Below are 19146 nucleotides of genomic sequence, written 5' to 3'. Positions count from 1 at the left end.
CACACACACACACACGCACCCACCCACACACAGACACACACACACGGTCATATATTCTACTATCACATATACACACTATCTACAGTCATTAAAACAAATACGCAATACCATGATACGACATATTTGCAAATACACATGCAGAATGCATTTGCGCATGTGAGTGCGAGGGCTCTTAAGCCTGTACAGTACTTTGAGTCAGTCTGATGTTCTGTGTAATAGAATGAGTATGAGGAGATTACGGGGAGGGTGTGTATGCATGCCAATCCTTCACACATGCCAGGGGCCATGAGAAATGTGTGTGTGTGTGTGTGTGTGTGTGTGTGTGCGCGCGCGCGCGCGTGTGTGTGCGCGTGTGAGAAGTGGTTGAGAACGATCCTGTTGTTTTCCATGTCTGAAACCTCACACCAGTAATGTCTGCTATTACCTACCCTGTCTGAGCGTGCTCTTGTCACACACACACACACACACACACACACACACACACACACACACACACACACACACACACACACACACACACACACACACACACACACACACACACACACACACACACACACACACACACACCGCTACACATCACAACTATAAACAATTGACTGCAACCATATACTACATGGGTTTGGAAGAGTACCTGTACCACACATTCTGACAATAATCCATCCTGAGTACACACAAACACATGCATGGGGGAGTTTATGATACTACAACTCACATCCTTATCCTCTCTTGAGAGAACTGAAACTAACTTAAAACTAACTTAAAACGTGTGTAAAACGTTCTGTTGTATATTTTCACTGCGCCTCGTGTGAAGATTTTGTGACGTTCAGACATCTAAAGTACAGGCTTGCTGAAGGTTGTAATACCACCCTTCAAATGAGAGGTATCTTTAGGGCCCTTTTGATATGACTGCTCGGGTAAAAATCTGGGAGCTGTACGCTATGGTAAGAGAAAAACAACATAAATGATGTTTAATCATGGCCATCATCATCAGAAACCAAAGAAGAAGAGCACAGAGATATCTGGACAGCGAACTGGAAGTGTCCTCTTGGATCTCCCCAGTGACAGTCAATTCATCAAATAAAATCCAAAACAAGAAGGTGAATATTCTGCCACTGGAAAAGCAATGAGGAAAACTAGAATTTGGAAACGTCATTTTACTTTCTGATTGAATTTATATTGAATTGACTACAATAATGTCTGCTATGCTGTATTATACAGTATTGAAGAGTGCGCCCCGAAAGTAAAGAGACCTATAGTGCATTGTTGTAAAATGTATCATGTCAAAAATGCTGTCTCTGTTTTTACCTTTTTGCTTTCTTTCTTTTTTATCCCAGTCGAAATGAATATGTCAAGCCAGCACAATACAATGCACAGAAACCTGATGACATTCTCCTAGGTGCACTACTAAATCAAAGAGACCACCAATATGTTGAGTGCTAGCATCAGTAGACATTTGATTCCCATTCCGTTCATACGATATTACCACTGGAATGCCAGAAGCAGATCTCATAATCCTCCAAAGCCCGCCGTGCTGTCAAACTTTTCATTTCACTTCAATGTTTTCAAAAATATCACAGTCAACTGTGAAGTGCCCGTCTTGATATACAATGTCGTATGCATGCAATGAGCAAATCACCGGTGACACAATTAAATTGGATTTGACTTAACAAAGGGATTTAATGTCATTGACATTTAGCATCAGCCTGTGGCGACAGGTAAAACAGGCCAGTCAGCAGATTGGAGGAGCTACAGGAACCTGACATGGTTGGCTTGGCGTTCCTCTTCTGCTGAGACCAAAGTTGCTGAGACTATACTATACACAAAAAGAGAGAGAGACAGAGAGAGTGAGGTGATTCGAGACCGATCCCACTCTCATTAATACTGGAGAAGAGATGCTACATTTACACATGTGTGTCTGTGTGTCTGTGTATCTCTGTGTGTGTGTGTGTGCATGTATGCTTGTGTGTGTGTGTGTATGCACCCATGTGTGTGTATGAGTTCAAGATGGAGGGGCACTGTCCAATAACTCCTGATGAAAGTCAACTCAATATATTATTCATGGCCCAGGCTACGGTTGCAAAGGGTTGGAAACTTTCCGGTAAATTTCCAAGAATTTTTCCATGGGAAGTTAAGCCTGGGAATTTGGGGAATTTAGCATAAATTCATCAAAAAAGTTAGCTTAAAACAGTGACCCTTTTTTTGTGGGACACACATAAGGCAATTCTATTTTGGTTAAACTATCCCCAATTCAAATGGAATTGCAACCCTCTGCATGCACAGTGCATTCTTCCTTCACATGTGCAGTGCACTCTTCCATCACATGTACAGCTGATTCTCAAGATCCTGCACAATAATGAGATGCTATTGAGCCCACACTACTACACTGCCTGAGCCAAGGACTACATGCTTTCTGGTAAGTTTTGATTACAATACTGGTGGGGGAATACATTTTATATGACATACGTGACTTTTTGTTAACTAGTAAATAGTAGCCTACAGCAAAGTGTGTTACATAATTTCTAACTTGTTAACAATTTCTGCTAGTTAGTTACCGTGTGGGTTTTAGCTTGCTTGAGCCTGCTAACTGAGGAGTGTTAATTCACCTGTTTCCATACATGCTTCATTTAAAAAAATATATCTTACAAAGGAGTTGTTTAATCTAACTGCTTAACTATTTATCTGTACATGGAATTGTATTTGTTTTTTTTTTACAAAAAATGTTCTAATCTTTGTAGGAAAATGCCACGGGCACTATGATGTATGGAGACATTTCACTGCAGCTAATGTAGATGGAAAAGCTGTGTACATTTGCAAATATTATGCCAAATCATATGTGATGAATGCAACAAAGATGCAGAATCATCTGGCCAAGTGCATAAAGTTCCCTCAGCGCTCACAACAAGCAACCTCTGACAAAAGTCCCTCTACTTCTAATCAATGTGAAAATGATGAATCAGACACCTTATCGATAGCAACAGCTCATGGTCCTCCTGGAATCAGAAGTTTTTGTTGACTCAATGGCGGAACGTAGTCAGAAAAATGCTGATGAATGTTTTGCTCGAGCTGTGTATGCAACTGGTTCACTGATGCTCACATGCAATGTGTATTGGAAGAGATTTCTGAATGTTCTTCACCCAGCATACACCCCTCCAACCAGACATACTTTATCTACTAATTTGCCGGATGCAGAGTTCAACAGAGTTCAAGTGAAGGTCAAGAAAATCATAGAGAGAGCAGACTGTATTGCAATCAGCTCTGATGGATGATCGAATGTTTGTGGGCAAGGAATAATATACTACATCATCTCTACCCCTCAACCAGTATTCTACAAGAGTACAGACACAAGGTACAACAGACACACCGGTCTCTGCACTGCAGATGACTTGAAGGCAGTCATCAATGACCTTGGACCACAGACGGTATTTGCACTGGTGACAGACAATGCTGCGAACATGAAGGCTGCATGGTCTAAAGTGGAGGAGTTCTACCCTCACATCAAACCCATTGGCTGTGCTACTCATGCACTGAATCTGCTCCTCAAGGACATCATGGCACTGAAAACAATGGATACACTCTACAAGAGAGCCAAGGAAATGGTTAGGTATGTGAAGGGTAATCAAGTTATAGCAGTAATCTACCTCACCAAGCAAAGTGAGAAGAATAAGAGCACCACATTGAAGCTGCCCAGCAACACCCGTTGGGGTGGTGTTGTCATCATGTTTGACAATCTCCTTGAGCGGAAGTAGTCTCTCCAAGAAATGTCCATATCACAGTCTGCTGATATGGACAGTTCCATCAAGAGGATCCTCCTGGATGATGTATTTTGGGAGAGAGTGGTAAGCAGCCTGAAACTCCTGAAACCTATAACAGTAGCCATTGCACGGATTGAGGGAGACAATGCCATCCTGCCTGATGTTCAGACTCTGCTGCAGATGTAAGAGAAGAAATCCGTACTGCCCTGCCCACTTCACTGTTGCTCCAAGCAGAGGAAACTTCAGTTCTGAAATGCATCAGAAAGTGTGAAGACTTCTGCCTGAAGCCCATACGCGCCGCAGCGTACATGTTGGACCCCAAGTATGCTCGCAAGAGCATCATATCTGGTGCAGAGATCAACAAGGCCTATGGTGTCATCACTATGGTGTCTCGCCACCTTGCCCTGGATGAGGGCAAGATTCTTGGCAGTCTGGCGAAGTACACTTCCAAGCAAGGGCTTTGGGATGGAGATGTAATATGGCAGTTGAGCCAACATATCTCATCAGCCACCTGGTGTAAGGGAGTTTGTGGATCTGAGGCTCTTTCCCCTGTTTCCTCCATCATCCTCCGAATCCCAGCAACATCAGCCGCCTCAGAGCGCAACTGGTCCTTGTTTGGGAACACACACACCAAAGCACGCAACACGCTGACCAATACAAGGGTTGAAACACCGGTGGACATCAGGGCAAATTTGAGGCGTTTTGAGTCTGACAACGAGCCATCCTCAACAAGGTTGGAAAGTGACAGTGAAGATGAGGCCTCAGAGTCTGATGTTCAAGAGGTGGACATTGAGAAGACATGGAAGCCTGAGAGGAAGACAACCACATTTTTAGTTTATAGACTATCATTTTACAGATATTTGTTGAAAATGTTGGGAATCATTCAATATTCCCCTTCTTTTGTTGTTCAGTGAAAACATCCCATGTGAAGAGTCAACTCATTTAATTAAAGTTAAATTCGTAACTAAATTGTTTTTTTGATTTCTATTGGAAGGATTTAATCATTTGCAATTATGTCTACTTATGATAAGGTAAAAGTTTTATGGTTCTGTCTCCATATGATATGGTAAATATATCCAATGCAAAAAAAACTATACATTTAAATGGTATTAATATTAATTTGCATATATTTCCGTTAATTCCCATATATTCCCGTTAATTCCCACGGAAAGTTTCCACCTCTGAATATTCCTCAAAATGTGCAACGCTAGTCCAGGCAGCAGCGGGCAGAGCCAAGGCTGAAATGTGCTTACGTCCTCAGGGTGAACATTAGGGAGTCGACCACCAGGGCAAAGGACACATCCCTGATCACTTATCAATAACCTCACACTCGCTCACCCTCTTCTTCAATAGTTTGACCAGGCAAAACAGGAACTGGGAAACACAATATACCGCATGACACTAACACTGTTCCTCGAACTACAAAAAAACGGAATATCTTGGCGCATTGACATACAGAACCTACTATGCCACACAATTACAAACCTTGACTCAAACTCACGTCCCCTAAACATCAATTACATCAGCTACACAAACACCCTGAATAGGCCTAGTCGCTGTACAAAAGACAGTCCTGATATGGTACGAATCAGTCATACAGACAGATGGACAGACGAGAAGACAATAGATAAAATGGAAGCCAATAGGCCTAATCATTTCTAAAGACAACTGGATTTCTTATTTCAAATTTTAGTAAAGGATTCCAAGGTTGGCCAGTGACGATAGGTAAGAGTGAAAGTGAGTGTGTGTGCGTGTGTGTGTGTGTGTGTGTGTGTGGGTGAGAGGGGGTCTTTGATCAGATATGAAATATTCAGAAAGCCCGCTGTAATTTGATGAAAGCCAGATATCCTCAAATGGAAATGGAAGTCAGCACTTTCACACATCTCCCGACAAAAAGCCCCTCAGTAAAACTGATTTAAAGAATGAAAATTGTGGGTCCATAAGATGAAGTAATAAAGGCAGGTTTTAAATATGCACTGACCTGTGATATGAACTGTAGTCCGTGCTGCTCGGCCAGGGCTCGTGCATCTGTGGCGCCTCTGTCCATCTCCACAGCATAGAAGAAGTGGGGCTTGGTGCCGGGCTGCCCCCCTGTGGTCGCTAGAGGCCACTGCAGCAGGCAGCATACAGTCAGCTGCACAACCACCGCCGCCCTGTCCTTCCAAGGCCCTGATACACAGAAATATGGTTTAACTCATGCCAAGTTAAAGCCTGAGGCTAGTTACTGTGAGGGAGGAACAACAGAATTTTAACTTAACTTTCTAAATCCTCAATTACAAATCAATTGTGTTTACAAGTTACACTTCATTATGGTTTGTTAACCAGCATTACCATTTTAACTAGCTATGAAACTGCATAGCCAAAGAATAACAAAATGTTGTTACAAAATCAAAAGGTAAGTTTGACAGGAAAATGTCCAGTTCAATAACAAATTACATGATCATTTATGTATCGAAATTCAACAATCACTTTCGAGCATCATGAAATAGATGAATAGGGGAACCACTGCATGATAATGCCCGCTTTCAGAGAGTGTGTGACTGGGGAAATGCAGGCCTGAGGGCCATCCAGCTACAGACAAGCAAAAGAAGGTGCCCGTCTGAACCTGACCTGCTCATCTAAATGAGTTATTAGGTGGGAATAACATTATAATGCATTGGAAGACTTCCCATGAGCAAGACCCCTTTATAATGTCTGATAATCATCTCGGACTAAAGAACAGCCCATTTGAGACCGTTAAAAATGTTATGCATAGAGAGACCTAACACATAAGTGTTGTTATAAGACATAATCATGTAGATTTAAATATTCCACTAGTCAAATTATTGCTGTAAATGTACTGAAACAACCCAATCTAATTCAAGCATGAGCATATAGTGTAGATGTTAGTTCCCCTTCAGCAGAGTACCACAGTCCACAAGTTGTCATATCATATGACAATGACTATGGCTTTGTAACAATGCTAGAGCACAGTTAGTAACAGGATCCAGCAACCTCTCCCTAGGCCTATAACATTATACTGGAACATTTAATAATTGTAAACCTTCAGCATAGACCCTAATACTTCCCATGTGAGCCACTGTATCAAATTCACATGCAAAGAGTGGATGTAGCCTATAGCGTACAGTATATATACCACCCACCTGCAGCAGCAGAATGTGTCCGAGTCTGATCCTTCACTGGTCTCTCCCCGTATGCTGCAACTGGGTTAGAACTCTGGCATAAGAGCCCAGAGCATGAAAACACACACTTTCACACACACACACACACTCTTCCCACACATTTAATCTCTTGGCCTTAATGCGAATGTATCGAATGCAGAAACACAGCACTCTCCTTCTGTGGACTTTCATCTTCATGCAAAACCATCTCTTTATCTGCCTTTTTTATGCCATCCCTCTATCTATCCTGTTTTATTTGCGTCACCATTTGTGTGGGGCTCATGTTATTACATTGAGTTACTGCTATAACCTACTCATACCTGTTTGCCCCGAGCCTAAAAGTTCCAATGGAGTCATTTGTATTTCAATATCACATCCTTCCTGGGTAACAATTAAGTGCCGTCCTGTGACTTTTTTCAATTAAAATGATAAAAAATGAACAAAACTAGCTTTTTAGCAAAGATACATTTCTCAAGCAAGAATTTCACTACGACTGTCTGGGAGTGGTATGAGTGAGGGGAAAACTGAAAACTAGCTGAGGGAAAACTGAAAACTAGCTTTTATTGGCAGAGAGGTTAAGAACTCTCTTTGTTATTGGTCTGTTTACTAATTTGTCACCAGACAGGCCAAAACTCCATCCCACCAAAACAGGTTGAAATTTCAGGTGGTCTTTTCAAACAGCTCTTACTAGAAGGGCATTATAATAATTTTCACAATTTCACAGTATTATTCCAACCTCATAGAGTGGAAATGTATATAAAACATGGGAAAATCACATTTTTTAACTGCACTAGGCCTTTAAAGGATGTATAGGAGACTTTAGATATATCAACTGCAGGGAAGCCATAAGGTTTTCCCAGGGAAGAATGATACACTATATATACAGAAGTATGTGGACACCCCTTCAAATTAGTGGATTTGGCTGCTTCAGCCACACCCGTGGCTGACAGGTGTATAAAATCAAGCACACAGCCATGCAATCTCCATAGACAACCATTGGCAGTAGAATGGCCTTACTGAAGATCTCAGTGACTTTCAACGTGGCTCAGTCATAGGATGCCACCTTTCCAACAAGTCAATTCGTCAAATGTCTGCCCTGCTAGAGCTGCCCCGTTCCAGTACAAGTGCCGTTATTGTGAAGTGGAAACGTCTAAGAGCAATAACAGCTCAGCCACGAGGTTGTAGGCCACACAAGCTCACAGAATGGGACCGCCGATTGCTGAAGTGCGTAAAAATTGTCTGTCCTTGGTTGCAACACACACTACCAAGTTCCAAACTGCCTCTGGAAGCAACGTCACCACAATAACTGTTCGTCGGGAGATTCATGAAATTGGCTTCAATGGCCGAAGCCTAAGATAACCATGCGCAATGCCAAGCTTCAGCTGGAGTGGTGTAAAGCTCGCCGCCATTGGACTCTGGAGTAGTGGAAATGCCTTCTAGGAATCACTCTTCAGCATCTGGCAGTTCAACAGACAAATCCCCAATGCATAGCCCCAATGCATGTGGTGCCATCTGTAAAGTTTGGTGGAGGACGAATAATGGTCTGGGGCTTTTTTTCATGGTTCGGGCTAGACCCCTTAGTTGCAGAAAAGGGAAATCTTAACGCTACAGCATACAATGACATTCTTCTGACGTTGTGACAACAGTTTGGGGAAGGCCCTTTCCTGTTTCAGCATGACAATTCCCCGTGCACAAAACGAGGTCCATACAGAAATGGTTTGTCGAGAGCCCTGACCTCAACCCCACCGAACACCTTCGGGATGAATTTGAAAGCTGACTGCGAGCCAAGCCTAATCGCCCAAACATCAGTGCCCGACCTCACGAATGCTCTTATTGCTAAATGGAAGCAAGTCCCTGCAGCAATGTTCTAACATCTAGTGGAAAGCCTTTAAAAAATGACATGATCAGTTATGTATCGAAATTCAACAATCACTTTCTAGTATCATGAAATAGATAAATAGGGGAACCACTGCATGATAACGCCCACTTTCAGAGTGTGTGAAAAGTGGGGGGACCAACTCCATATTAATATATGATTTTGTAATGAGATGACCACATACTTTTGGTCATGTAGTGTATCTATGAAGGACTGAATATGATATACGGACAGCAAAACAGCTGTTACATTTTTTGAGGAAACGATACTTCCAAGTTACAAAATTACATATTGGTTTCCTTACACTGTAAGCAGTCTAAGGACACGGTACAGATGTAGGATCTTAATTTGATCAATCTTTTTTGGCTGACAATTGTATTTACTTGCACAGCCGTCACTGCATACTTGTAGTGTATTCAATGTTTTAAAAGGCTTCTAAAGTAAGTCATTTGTCCCCTACAAAATCCTACAAAAAAATGTCCATTAATTATAAATCATGTGATAATTCACATTTCCTGTTGCTGCAGGATTATTTTCCTGCTGTTGAAAACTGGCTGAAATTAAGATCCTACGTCTTCTACGTCTGTTTACCTGACTACTGTCAAGCCACATCACACATTTCCCTCTATTTCTCCCCACACAAACGGGATGATTGTTTGATTAATAATAACACATGTTTAATGATGCCGTTGTTTTCATTAACAGGTTTACTATTGGTCAGAGTAATGTGAATTTCGCAATCAAATTGCCATTAAAGTGTATTAGTCCTATCCCTGTTCATTGAGAATTTACCTGGAAAGGCATGAATGGTTTATGCCAGGTTAGATAGGTCCTTTTAGGATACTCATTCTCCTCATTTTGGGAGAGCTGCTTGTCAGGTAACATGCTGTTATAAACTCAGCAAAAAAATAAACGTCCTTTTTTCAGGATCCTGTCTTTCAAAGATCATTTGCAAAAATCCAAATAACTTCACAGATCTTCATCGTATAGGGTTTAAACACTGTTTCCCATGCTTGATCAATGAACCATAAACAATTAATGAACATGCACCTGTGGAACGGTCGTTAAGACACTAACAGCTTACAGACGGTAGGCAATTAAGGTCACAGTTATTAAGGTCACAGTTAAACTTAGGACACTAAAGAGGGCTTTCTACTGACTCTGAAAAACACCAAAAGAAAGATGCCCAGGGTCCCTGCCCATCTGCGTGAATGTGCATGAGGCATGAGGACTGCAGATGTGGCCAGGGCAATAAATTACAATTGCCGTACTGTGAGACATCTAAGACAGAGCTACAGGGAGACAGGACGGACAGCTGATCATCCTCGCAGTGGCAGACCACATGTAATAACACCTGCACAGCATCGGTACATCTGAACATCACACCCGCGGGAAGGTACAGGAGGGCAACTGCCCGAGTTACACCAGGAACGCACAATCCCTCCATCAGTGCTCAGACAAAAAGTGCTCTTCACTGACGAGTCGCGGTTTTGTCTCACCTGGGGTGATGGTTGGATTCGCGTTTATCGTCGAAGGAATGAGTGTTACACTGAGGCCTGTACTCTGGAGCGGGATCAATTTGAAGGTGGAGGATCCGTCATGGTCTGGGGCGGTGTGTCACAGCATCATCGGACTGAGCTTGTTGTCATTGCAGGCAATCTCAACACTGTGCGTTACAGCGAAGACATCCTCCTCCCTCATGTGGTACCCTTCCTGCAGGCTCATCCTGACATGACCCTCCAGCATGACAATGCCACCAGCCATACTGCTCATTCTGTGCGTGATTTCCTGCAAGACAGGAATGTCAGTGTTCTGCCATGGCCAGCGAAGAGCCCGGATCTCAATCCCATTGAGCACGTCTGGGACTTGTTGGATCGGAGGGTGAGGGCTAGGGTCATTCACCCCAGAAATGTCCGGGAACTTGCAGGTGCCTTGGTGGAAGAGTGGGGTAACATCTCACAGCAAGAACTGGCAAATCTGGTGCAGTCCATGAGGAGGAGATGCACTGCAGTACTTAATGCAGCTGGTGGCCACACCAGATACCGACTGTTACTTTTGATTTTGACACCCCCTTTGTTCAGGGCACATTATTCCATTTCTGTTAGTCACATGTCTGTGGAACTTGTTCAGTTTATGTCTCATTTGTAGAATCTTGTTATGTTCATACAACTATTTACGCATGTTAAGTTTGCTGAAAATAAACGCAGTTGACAGTGAGAGGTTTCTTTTTTTGCCGGGTTTAGCTCTGCCATGTGTTTATGGGCATTTTGCCCTGTGTTTGAGGTCATTTTGCTATTGGCCAAGAAAGGTGATTTTTTTTTAATATACTGGATCCAGCCTTCTTCATCATCAACACGGTAAAATATATATATATTTTTGCACCTGACTGAATCTGAACCTCTGACTGAGTCTGAACTGTTGCTGCCTCACATCAACAAAAAAATCTTAGAAAAAAAATTGTTACCTAAATTAATAATTTAGCTTTACATTTCCTTAAAAAGTAGCTTAAACTTAGACTATAATTTTTTTCATGTTTGTTCTTTATCGCTGCCATTTCAATTTATCCCTCTACATTCACTGAGCAATGATGAACACATTGCTCGGGTTATGCTCTTTCTCCTTCACTTCCTCTTTCACATCACCTCCCTTCAAAACACTCAACAGTCAGCCATATGAAAACGGCTACCCACACTGCTCCCCAAACTACCCCATCAATAGGATCATCGTGGTTCAAATCTACACCAACACTCAGGCCCAATCTACAGTAAGAATACCCTAGCTGAAATCAATAACATCGCCAGGGGACTTAGCCCTAGTCAATCCCTGTGTGGAGCTGGAGGAGCCGGGTCTGCAGGGCAGGGCTGTACAGTACGCCCCCTATGTAAGCAGGCCCCAGGCAAAGGCAGGCTGAACAAGGGGCCAGACGGGTCGTGGAGCGAATGGCGTAACGGCAGCAGCAAACTGAATGCAGAGGCGGCCTGGGGGCCTACCGTGACGCTGATAAAGCACCTGTACATTTTTATAGACAAACTACTTATTTCCGTCTTGCATATCAGCTTGGAAAGACTGATAACTTTCTATTCCTCCCATGCGGAAGGATGAAAGGGCCAGGGGAGAGGCCTTTCAGGAGTTTAATTGATCAAGCAGAGGCCACAGGGCTTTACCGGAGATAAAAGTGACTACCACTATGCTCAGCACAATGAGGAGATCTATTTTGGAGGAGACCCAATGAAGAAGGAGAATGTAGCTCATTATGCAAAGTCATTATGAGGCACTAACTATATGGGACTCATTTTTAAAAAGTTTTTAAAGAGAGTTTTTAAAGAGAGTTTGTGGTAGAATTGAACATGAGTTCCAGAGGTCAGGCTATAGGTCACGCAACACTGCCAGGGTGTTAACTTGTAGACCAGACTTGTTACTGTACTCAGTACAATTAAAATACTTTTTTTTTTTTAAATGCTGCTCATTCCTTTAAAAAGAACTGACATATATGTAGATCCCCTGTTTAGCATGTTTACAATTTATTTCCTAAATGATCTCTTAAATGGATTGTGTTGCTCAACGACTTAGTATACAATTATTTTGAGATGATAGGGCATGACGTTTAAAACATGGCAAACGGGGGAGAATTCTTACATTGTTTATTGCTCTGAAAATACTAGCATGGAGCCTATGCATTTTACAAAACATTTGCATTTTTTGTACCGTTTCAGAACCAGTGGGTATGTTTAAAAACACTGAATCCTACATACTTAATGGTAAATAGGGTTGGAGAACCTTAACCCATGGAAGTGTGGTTTGATTAATACCGAAAGTGCCACATTCAGTTCTTCAATCCATGGAAGGGTTGCCCACATATTCCTTAAAATAATGATGTATTTCATAGTAAAATGTTGAGTTCCGTAAACCTCTAAGGAGTGCCATTTGTTCCTTATTTTCCTTGTAACATGATCAGCAAGCTTCTGCAATTACGAATAGCGAACGTTCAGAAATATTACTAGGTTGTTACCCTATATGACATATCTGGGTTTCACTTTACTGAGAGCCAGTCGACCGGTCAGCTTGCCTTACTGCAAGAAATGGAACAACTTAACCCCTCCACCTCTAATGCCTCCTTCTGGGGTCTGGCTCCTGGCATGGCCTTGTCTCTGTACTGCCTGCTCGGTATCCCTGGTAACATTGCAGTTATAGTCGTCCTCCGTCAGAACCAAGATCTATCCAGTTTGAGCAGGAGACTGATGTTGAACTTGGCTGCCTCGGACCTACTCTGCATCCTTACCCTACCTTTGCGTATCTACAACCTAGTCTTCACCTGGAGTCTGGGTCTAGTGCTCTGTCAGCTCAACATGTACTTCTTCTACTGCAGTATCTGTACCGGTCTGCTGACTGTCACACTTCTGAGCATCCAGCGCTACCTCCAGGTGGTGCATTCTCACAGTTGGGCCAGACCGGGAGTGGCAAAGGAGAGGGTGCTACTGGTTGTCCTGTGGGGGGTAGCTGGGGTCCTGTCCATTCCTTATGGGGTGACGGTGCGGGATGTGAAGGAAGATAATGGATGGGTCCGGTGCCAGTATGATTTTGCATCAGATGCTGAGCTGGTGGCTGTGTTGCTCCTGCAGACTCTCCTGTCGTTTGTAGTTCCTTTCTTCATCATGGCCACAGCCTATATGCGCCTCCAGCGAAGGGTGAACCAAACAGCTTTCTTCAGGAGCCACAGGACGACCAGATTAGTGAGCCTTATAGTTGGGACCTTCATCGTTCTATGGACTCCTCACCATGTCATGAATGTGCTGGGAGTGACGGCCATCTTGGCAAAGAATAAGGCTCTGAGAGTGTTCTGGGAGGACAATTGGAGGATTGCGGGATCTCTGGTCTTCATCAACAGCAGCTTGGATCCTTTCCTCTATGCCTTTGCCTCCAGAAACAACCAGAGAGCACAGAGCAGCGACGGTCAGGAAGTGACCACGAGTAGTCACAATCTGTAAGATTTCAAGTCACTCATTGGTAATTTCAACTATTGAAATATTCCCCTTGATACAGGCAAATACAACATACAAATACCGTATTGAGATTAAGCACACCTGTCCTAACCTATAATAACCACCCCGAAAAACAAAGGACCTGTATGCATTGTTTATGTTTATTGTAAACCTTTAAATTATGTTTAAATAAAGTAATATTGCTTTCATGACCAAAAATATTTTTGAGAGGATTTGGGCATGATATTTCCATTGCAAACACTTCCTTCTCCAATAAAAGTAGAAGAGAGTGTATTTGGCAGGGTGTTGTGTTGTTTGACATAACTGTTTGGTAAGGTGAGGAGTAAAAGCCAATATTAGGGTGGGTGGATTTTCTCTTTTATGCTTATCACATAAATGACTGTGGATATTGGGATTCACATTCACACCCACAGAGTTCTAGCTATAGCATGAGGTTATTGTGGTAGCCTGTGTAACGTGTGTCACCCAGACAAACAGGGTTATATTAGGACGTACTCATCGGTTGCCCCAACTCATTTCTCCATCAACATGCATTTTCGTCCACGTCTCCCATGCTGATTACAGAAGGACATCTTTTCATTAACACGTACTTTATTTCCAAGAAACGGTTACTGTTTCCCTTAAACATGATACATTTCCAGGTTAATTGATCAAGCAGAGTCCGCAGCACCTTACCAGAGATAAAAGTGACTACCACTATGCTCAGCACAATGAGGAGATATTGTTATGGAGGCCCAATGAAAGAGAATGTAGCTCGTTATGCTAAATCAATATGAGGTACTAACTATATGGCTCTTGTTTGTAAAGAACGTTTAAGAAAATAAGAGAGTTCGTGGTAGAATTGGACATGATTTCCAGAGGTCAGGCTATAGGTCGCGCAGCACTGTCAGGGTGTTAACTTGTAGACCAGACTTGTTACTGTAGACAACAGACTTGTTACTGTAAAAAACAATGGCGCTCAATCCTTGAGCATGACAAATAGTATCTGTAGATCCCCCCCAGTTGGTCTCAGCTCAACGGTCAGGGTTTATCGCTGTCTAGCGAGTTTAGAAGGGGTGAGTGTAACAGAGTTAAGAACGTACCGTAAAGCTCCCTCCACAGCTATCTTGAAATGTCGCCGATGGAGCCATGCAAGGGGTCCCTTTTGTATGTCTCAATCGGTTTGCACAGTGTCAAGGAGGGCGGTCACGTGTGTTGTGAAACGGGATAATTGGTTTGAACCCAGCATAGGGCAGTCGGACAGTGGAGCAGCATGCTGAGCCCTGTTAAAGCGCTGTAACGGGAGACAGCGTGGTGCTAACAGCTTAGCTTCCTCCACTTGGGACACACTCTTATCAGTTGCCCCAACTAATTTCCCCTTCAACATGCATTTTCGAGAGTTCGGGACTAGTGTATAAGGTTCCATCTGCATTTTTGTCAAAATGTTGTTATTGTTCAATGTTCTCTACCTATATAGTACCTCAAAGTACCTGAATTCATGTTGTTAAGTTCAAAAGAATACTTGATTAAAAAAAATAGCTGACACCATTCAAACCAATGAGGGTTCGGTAAAGGCAATTATTTCAGAATTATCTTTTTTTGCAGATAAAACCTTATAGTCCCGGCATGTCCGACATGCTGATTACACATGCTGATTAAATTCACAAGTAAAAACTAATACTGAAACAGTTGATGTTTCAATGCAACATACATTACACAACTCTGGGTTACACCAATGGGGAAAAACTGTAGCCCAATATAATAAATTGCACTAAATGATGCAATACTAATAAATAATAATAATAAAATATGTGCCGTTTCCAGGCCAGTATTATGGTGGGTTAATAAGAGGCAGCTAGGGAGAAGTTATGTCAGTCACTGTCGCTCAATTAGTACATGTCAGCTAACATTTGATCGATTGCTAGGTAAGTTAGTCTAGCCAGCTATCTAAACTTTGTAGTAATCATGACAGAATTACTGGCTGGGCACGCATGTGCCCAGGGGCCCTGACCTCGAGGAGGCGAGACTTTTCCCAGAAAAACTCCATTGGTTGTGTTAGTTACTCTCACTCAGATATCATATGAACATGGCATAAGTCATGGCAAAATATGTAAAAACTGCAGGAAATTAGCTTTAAAATGGCAACATCTTTTCTCCATCCCATGGCAAAATGTGTAGAACTGCAAGAAATTTGCTTAAAAACCGAAATAAATTATCTCAACCCCATGGAACAATGTGTAGAATTGCAGGAAATGAGTTTTAAAACTGCAACATTTTCTCTCTGTCCCATGTCAAAAAAGAGATCGAATTGCATACATTTACTTTAAAACTGTAAAATGTTCCTTATGCTGCCAAATGTTTTTCTGGGAAAAGTCTCGCTTTTAGGTACCCCAAAAAGCTATAAATGCCCCCGAATAAAACGACAGAATTGATCTCACAATTGAGCATCTCACAGCACATTGGACCATTTGGAAAGACTTAAGTTACACACTCGCTTGTAGGAAGGAGATGTATTAATAAACACAGGTTGAAATTGCCCTCCCCTCTCTCCAAAAGGTTAGCAGAAATGATGGAACCTACCATTTTACATCCAAGACGACTCCGTGTGCTTGCTTTGGGTCTGGATCTCTTGATGTTATGAAAAACATATACAGTGCCTTGCGAAAGTATTCGGCCCCCTTGAACTTTGCGACCTTTTGCCACATTTCAGGCTTCAAACATAAAGATATAAAACTGTATTTTTTTGTGAAGAATCAACAACAAGTGGGACACAATCATGAAATGGAACGACATTTATTGGATATTTCAAACTTTTTTAACAAATCAAAAACTGAAAAATTGGGCGTGCAAAATTATTCAGCCCCTTTACTTTCAGTGCAGCAAACTCTCTCCAGAAGTTCAGTGAGGATCTCTGAATGATCCAATGTTGACTTAAATGACTAATGCTAATAAATACAATCCACCTGTGTGTAATCAAGTCTCCGTATAAATGCACCTGCACTGTGATAGTCTCAGAGGTCCGTTAAAAGCGCAGAGAGCATCATGCAGAACAAGGAACACACCAGGCAGGTCCGAGATACTGTTGTGAAGAAGTTTTAAGCCGGATTTGGATACAAAAAGATTTCCCAAGCTTTAAACATCCCAAGGAGCACTGTGCAAGCGATAATATTGAAATGGAAGGAGTATCAGACGACTGCAAATCTACCAAGACCTGGCCGTCCCTCTAAACTTTCAGCTCATACAAGGAGAAGACTGATCAGAGATGCAGCCAAGAGGCCCATGATCACTCTGGATGAACTGCAGAGATCTACAGCTGAGGTGGGAGACTCTGTCCATAGGACAACAATCAGTCGTATATTGCACAAATCTGGCCTTTATGGAAGAGTGGCAAGAAGAAAGCCATTTCTTAAAGATATCCATAAAAAGTGTTGTTTAAAGTTTGCCACAAGCCACCTGGGAGACACACCAAACATGTGGAAGAAGGTGCTCTGGTCAGATGAAACCAAAATTGAACTTTTTGGCAACAATGCAAAACGTTATGTTTGGCGTAAAAGCAACACAGCTCATCACCCTGAACACACCATCCCCACTGTCAAACATGATGGTGGCAGCATCATGGTTTGGGCCTGCTTTTCTTCAGCAGGGACAGGGAAGATGGTTAAAATTGATGGGAAGATGGATGGAGCCAAATACAGGACCATTCTGGAAGAAAACCTGATGGAGTCTGCAAAAGACCTGAGACTGGGACGGAGATTTGTCTTCCAACAAGACAATGATCCAAAACATAAAGCAAAATCTACAATGGAATGGTTCAAAAATAAACATATCCAGGTGTTAGAATGGCCAAGTCAAAGTCCAGACCTGAATCCAATCGAGAATCTGTGGAAAGAACTGAAAACTGCTGTTCACAAATCCAACCTCACTGAGCTCGAGCTGTTTTGCAAGGAGGAATGATTGTGTCCCACTTGTTGTTGATTCTTCACAAAAAAATACAGTTTTATATCTTTATGTTTGAAGCCTGAAATGTGGCAAAAGGTCGCAAAGTTCAAGGGGGCCGAATACTTTCGCAAGGCACTGTACGTTGCCTCACAAAACAAACAAATCCAATTCAATGTCTCTCGGTCCTCTTTATTGTCTCTATCTGTGGTGTGTAGGGGGATATTCATAAACATTCGCCCAGTGGTATAAACACGCAGTTGTAGGTGGACTTATCTAGCCTATATATTCCCTAGTTCTCGAGCATGTATGCAAAGGAAAGCAAATTAAATCCCGTCATAAACTACTCCAGCAAACGACAACATTCGGATGCTGTCGAAAATTATTTAGGAAAATATGTGAATATGCATTTGAATGCAAGCATGGTGAGATGGCGAGATACTGTTTTGCAGAGACAGATCTGCATATGGAAATTAGGGTTAGCCTGTGTCCAATTTTACTTGACTGTTGTACTGTTTTTAATGAGACGAGAACACCAATGAGACGAGAACACCAATGTGACGAGAACACCAATGTGACGAGAACACCAATGTGATGAGAACACCAATGTGACGAGAACACCAATGTGACGAGAACACCAATGTGACGAGAACACCAATGTGACGAGAACACCAATGTGATGAGAACACCAATGTGATGAGAACACCAATGTGATGAGAACACCAATGTGAAGAGAACACCAATGTGACGAGAACACCAATGTGATGAGAACACCAATGTGACGAGAACACCAATGTGACGAGAACACCAATGTGACGAGAACACCAATGTGATGAGAACACCAAGAGGCCGACTGTCGGGGAAGGGCATAAGGACGTTACTTTCATACAAGGCTACAAATGACATACAAATATAATGCATTTCATCAACTATACCAGGGATGGTCAACTTTGACAGAGGTGGGGGCCAGAAAAAAATTAACTTTTAATGAGGGGCCGCAGTTGCTCTCAGGTGTGCGTATCCACGTGTGTATAACCCCGACCCCACCACACCACACCACATTGCGAGCAAAAAAAATAGCATCCCCTGTTGTTGTTTTTTAAGTCTTAGTTAATTTCGTGCAATTCTACACATTTTGCGATGGGGCATATACATTTTTGAAATTTTACAGTAATCTCTGCAATTCTACACATTTTGCCATAGAGAGAAATGTTTGCTGTTTTTAATATGATATCTGAGTGAGATTGACTAACAAAATAAATGGGGGTCCGGATGTCATGTAAACGTACATGTAGTTAGCCAAGTTAGCCTAACTATGAATTTGACACTTCCACCAGCCCCATGCCTCATCTTCCCAACCAAAGTGCCATGGCCAGACTGTTGAAATGACAGATTGTGTCTTTAATGTCGCTTCTGTAAAGTGAACACAGTGGAAGAGG

General features: G+C 42.3%; 1 protein-coding gene across 1 annotated transcript; it reads left to right on the top strand.

The window, feature by feature from the left end:
* The first annotated feature begins 12838 nt into the window (after positions 1-12838).
* Positions 12839-13898, top strand: LOC112222645 (leukotriene B4 receptor 1-like). Its single transcript, XM_024385372.2, has one exon. The coding sequence runs from the start codon at positions 12872-12874 to the stop codon at positions 13775-13777; it is 906 nt and encodes a 301-aa protein (XP_024241140.1). The 5' UTR covers positions 12839-12871; the 3' UTR covers positions 13778-13898.
* The last annotated feature ends 5248 nt before the right edge of the window (positions 13899-19146 follow it).

Source organism: Oncorhynchus tshawytscha, linkage group LG23, assembly GCF_018296145.1.
Source record: "Oncorhynchus tshawytscha isolate Ot180627B linkage group LG23, Otsh_v2.0, whole genome shotgun sequence".
Classification (NCBI taxonomy): Eukaryota; Metazoa; Chordata; class Actinopteri; order Salmoniformes; family Salmonidae; genus Oncorhynchus; species Oncorhynchus tshawytscha.
The sequence above is the reverse complement of the archived record's forward strand: the minus strand, read 5'-3'. Positions and strand labels throughout refer to the sequence as shown.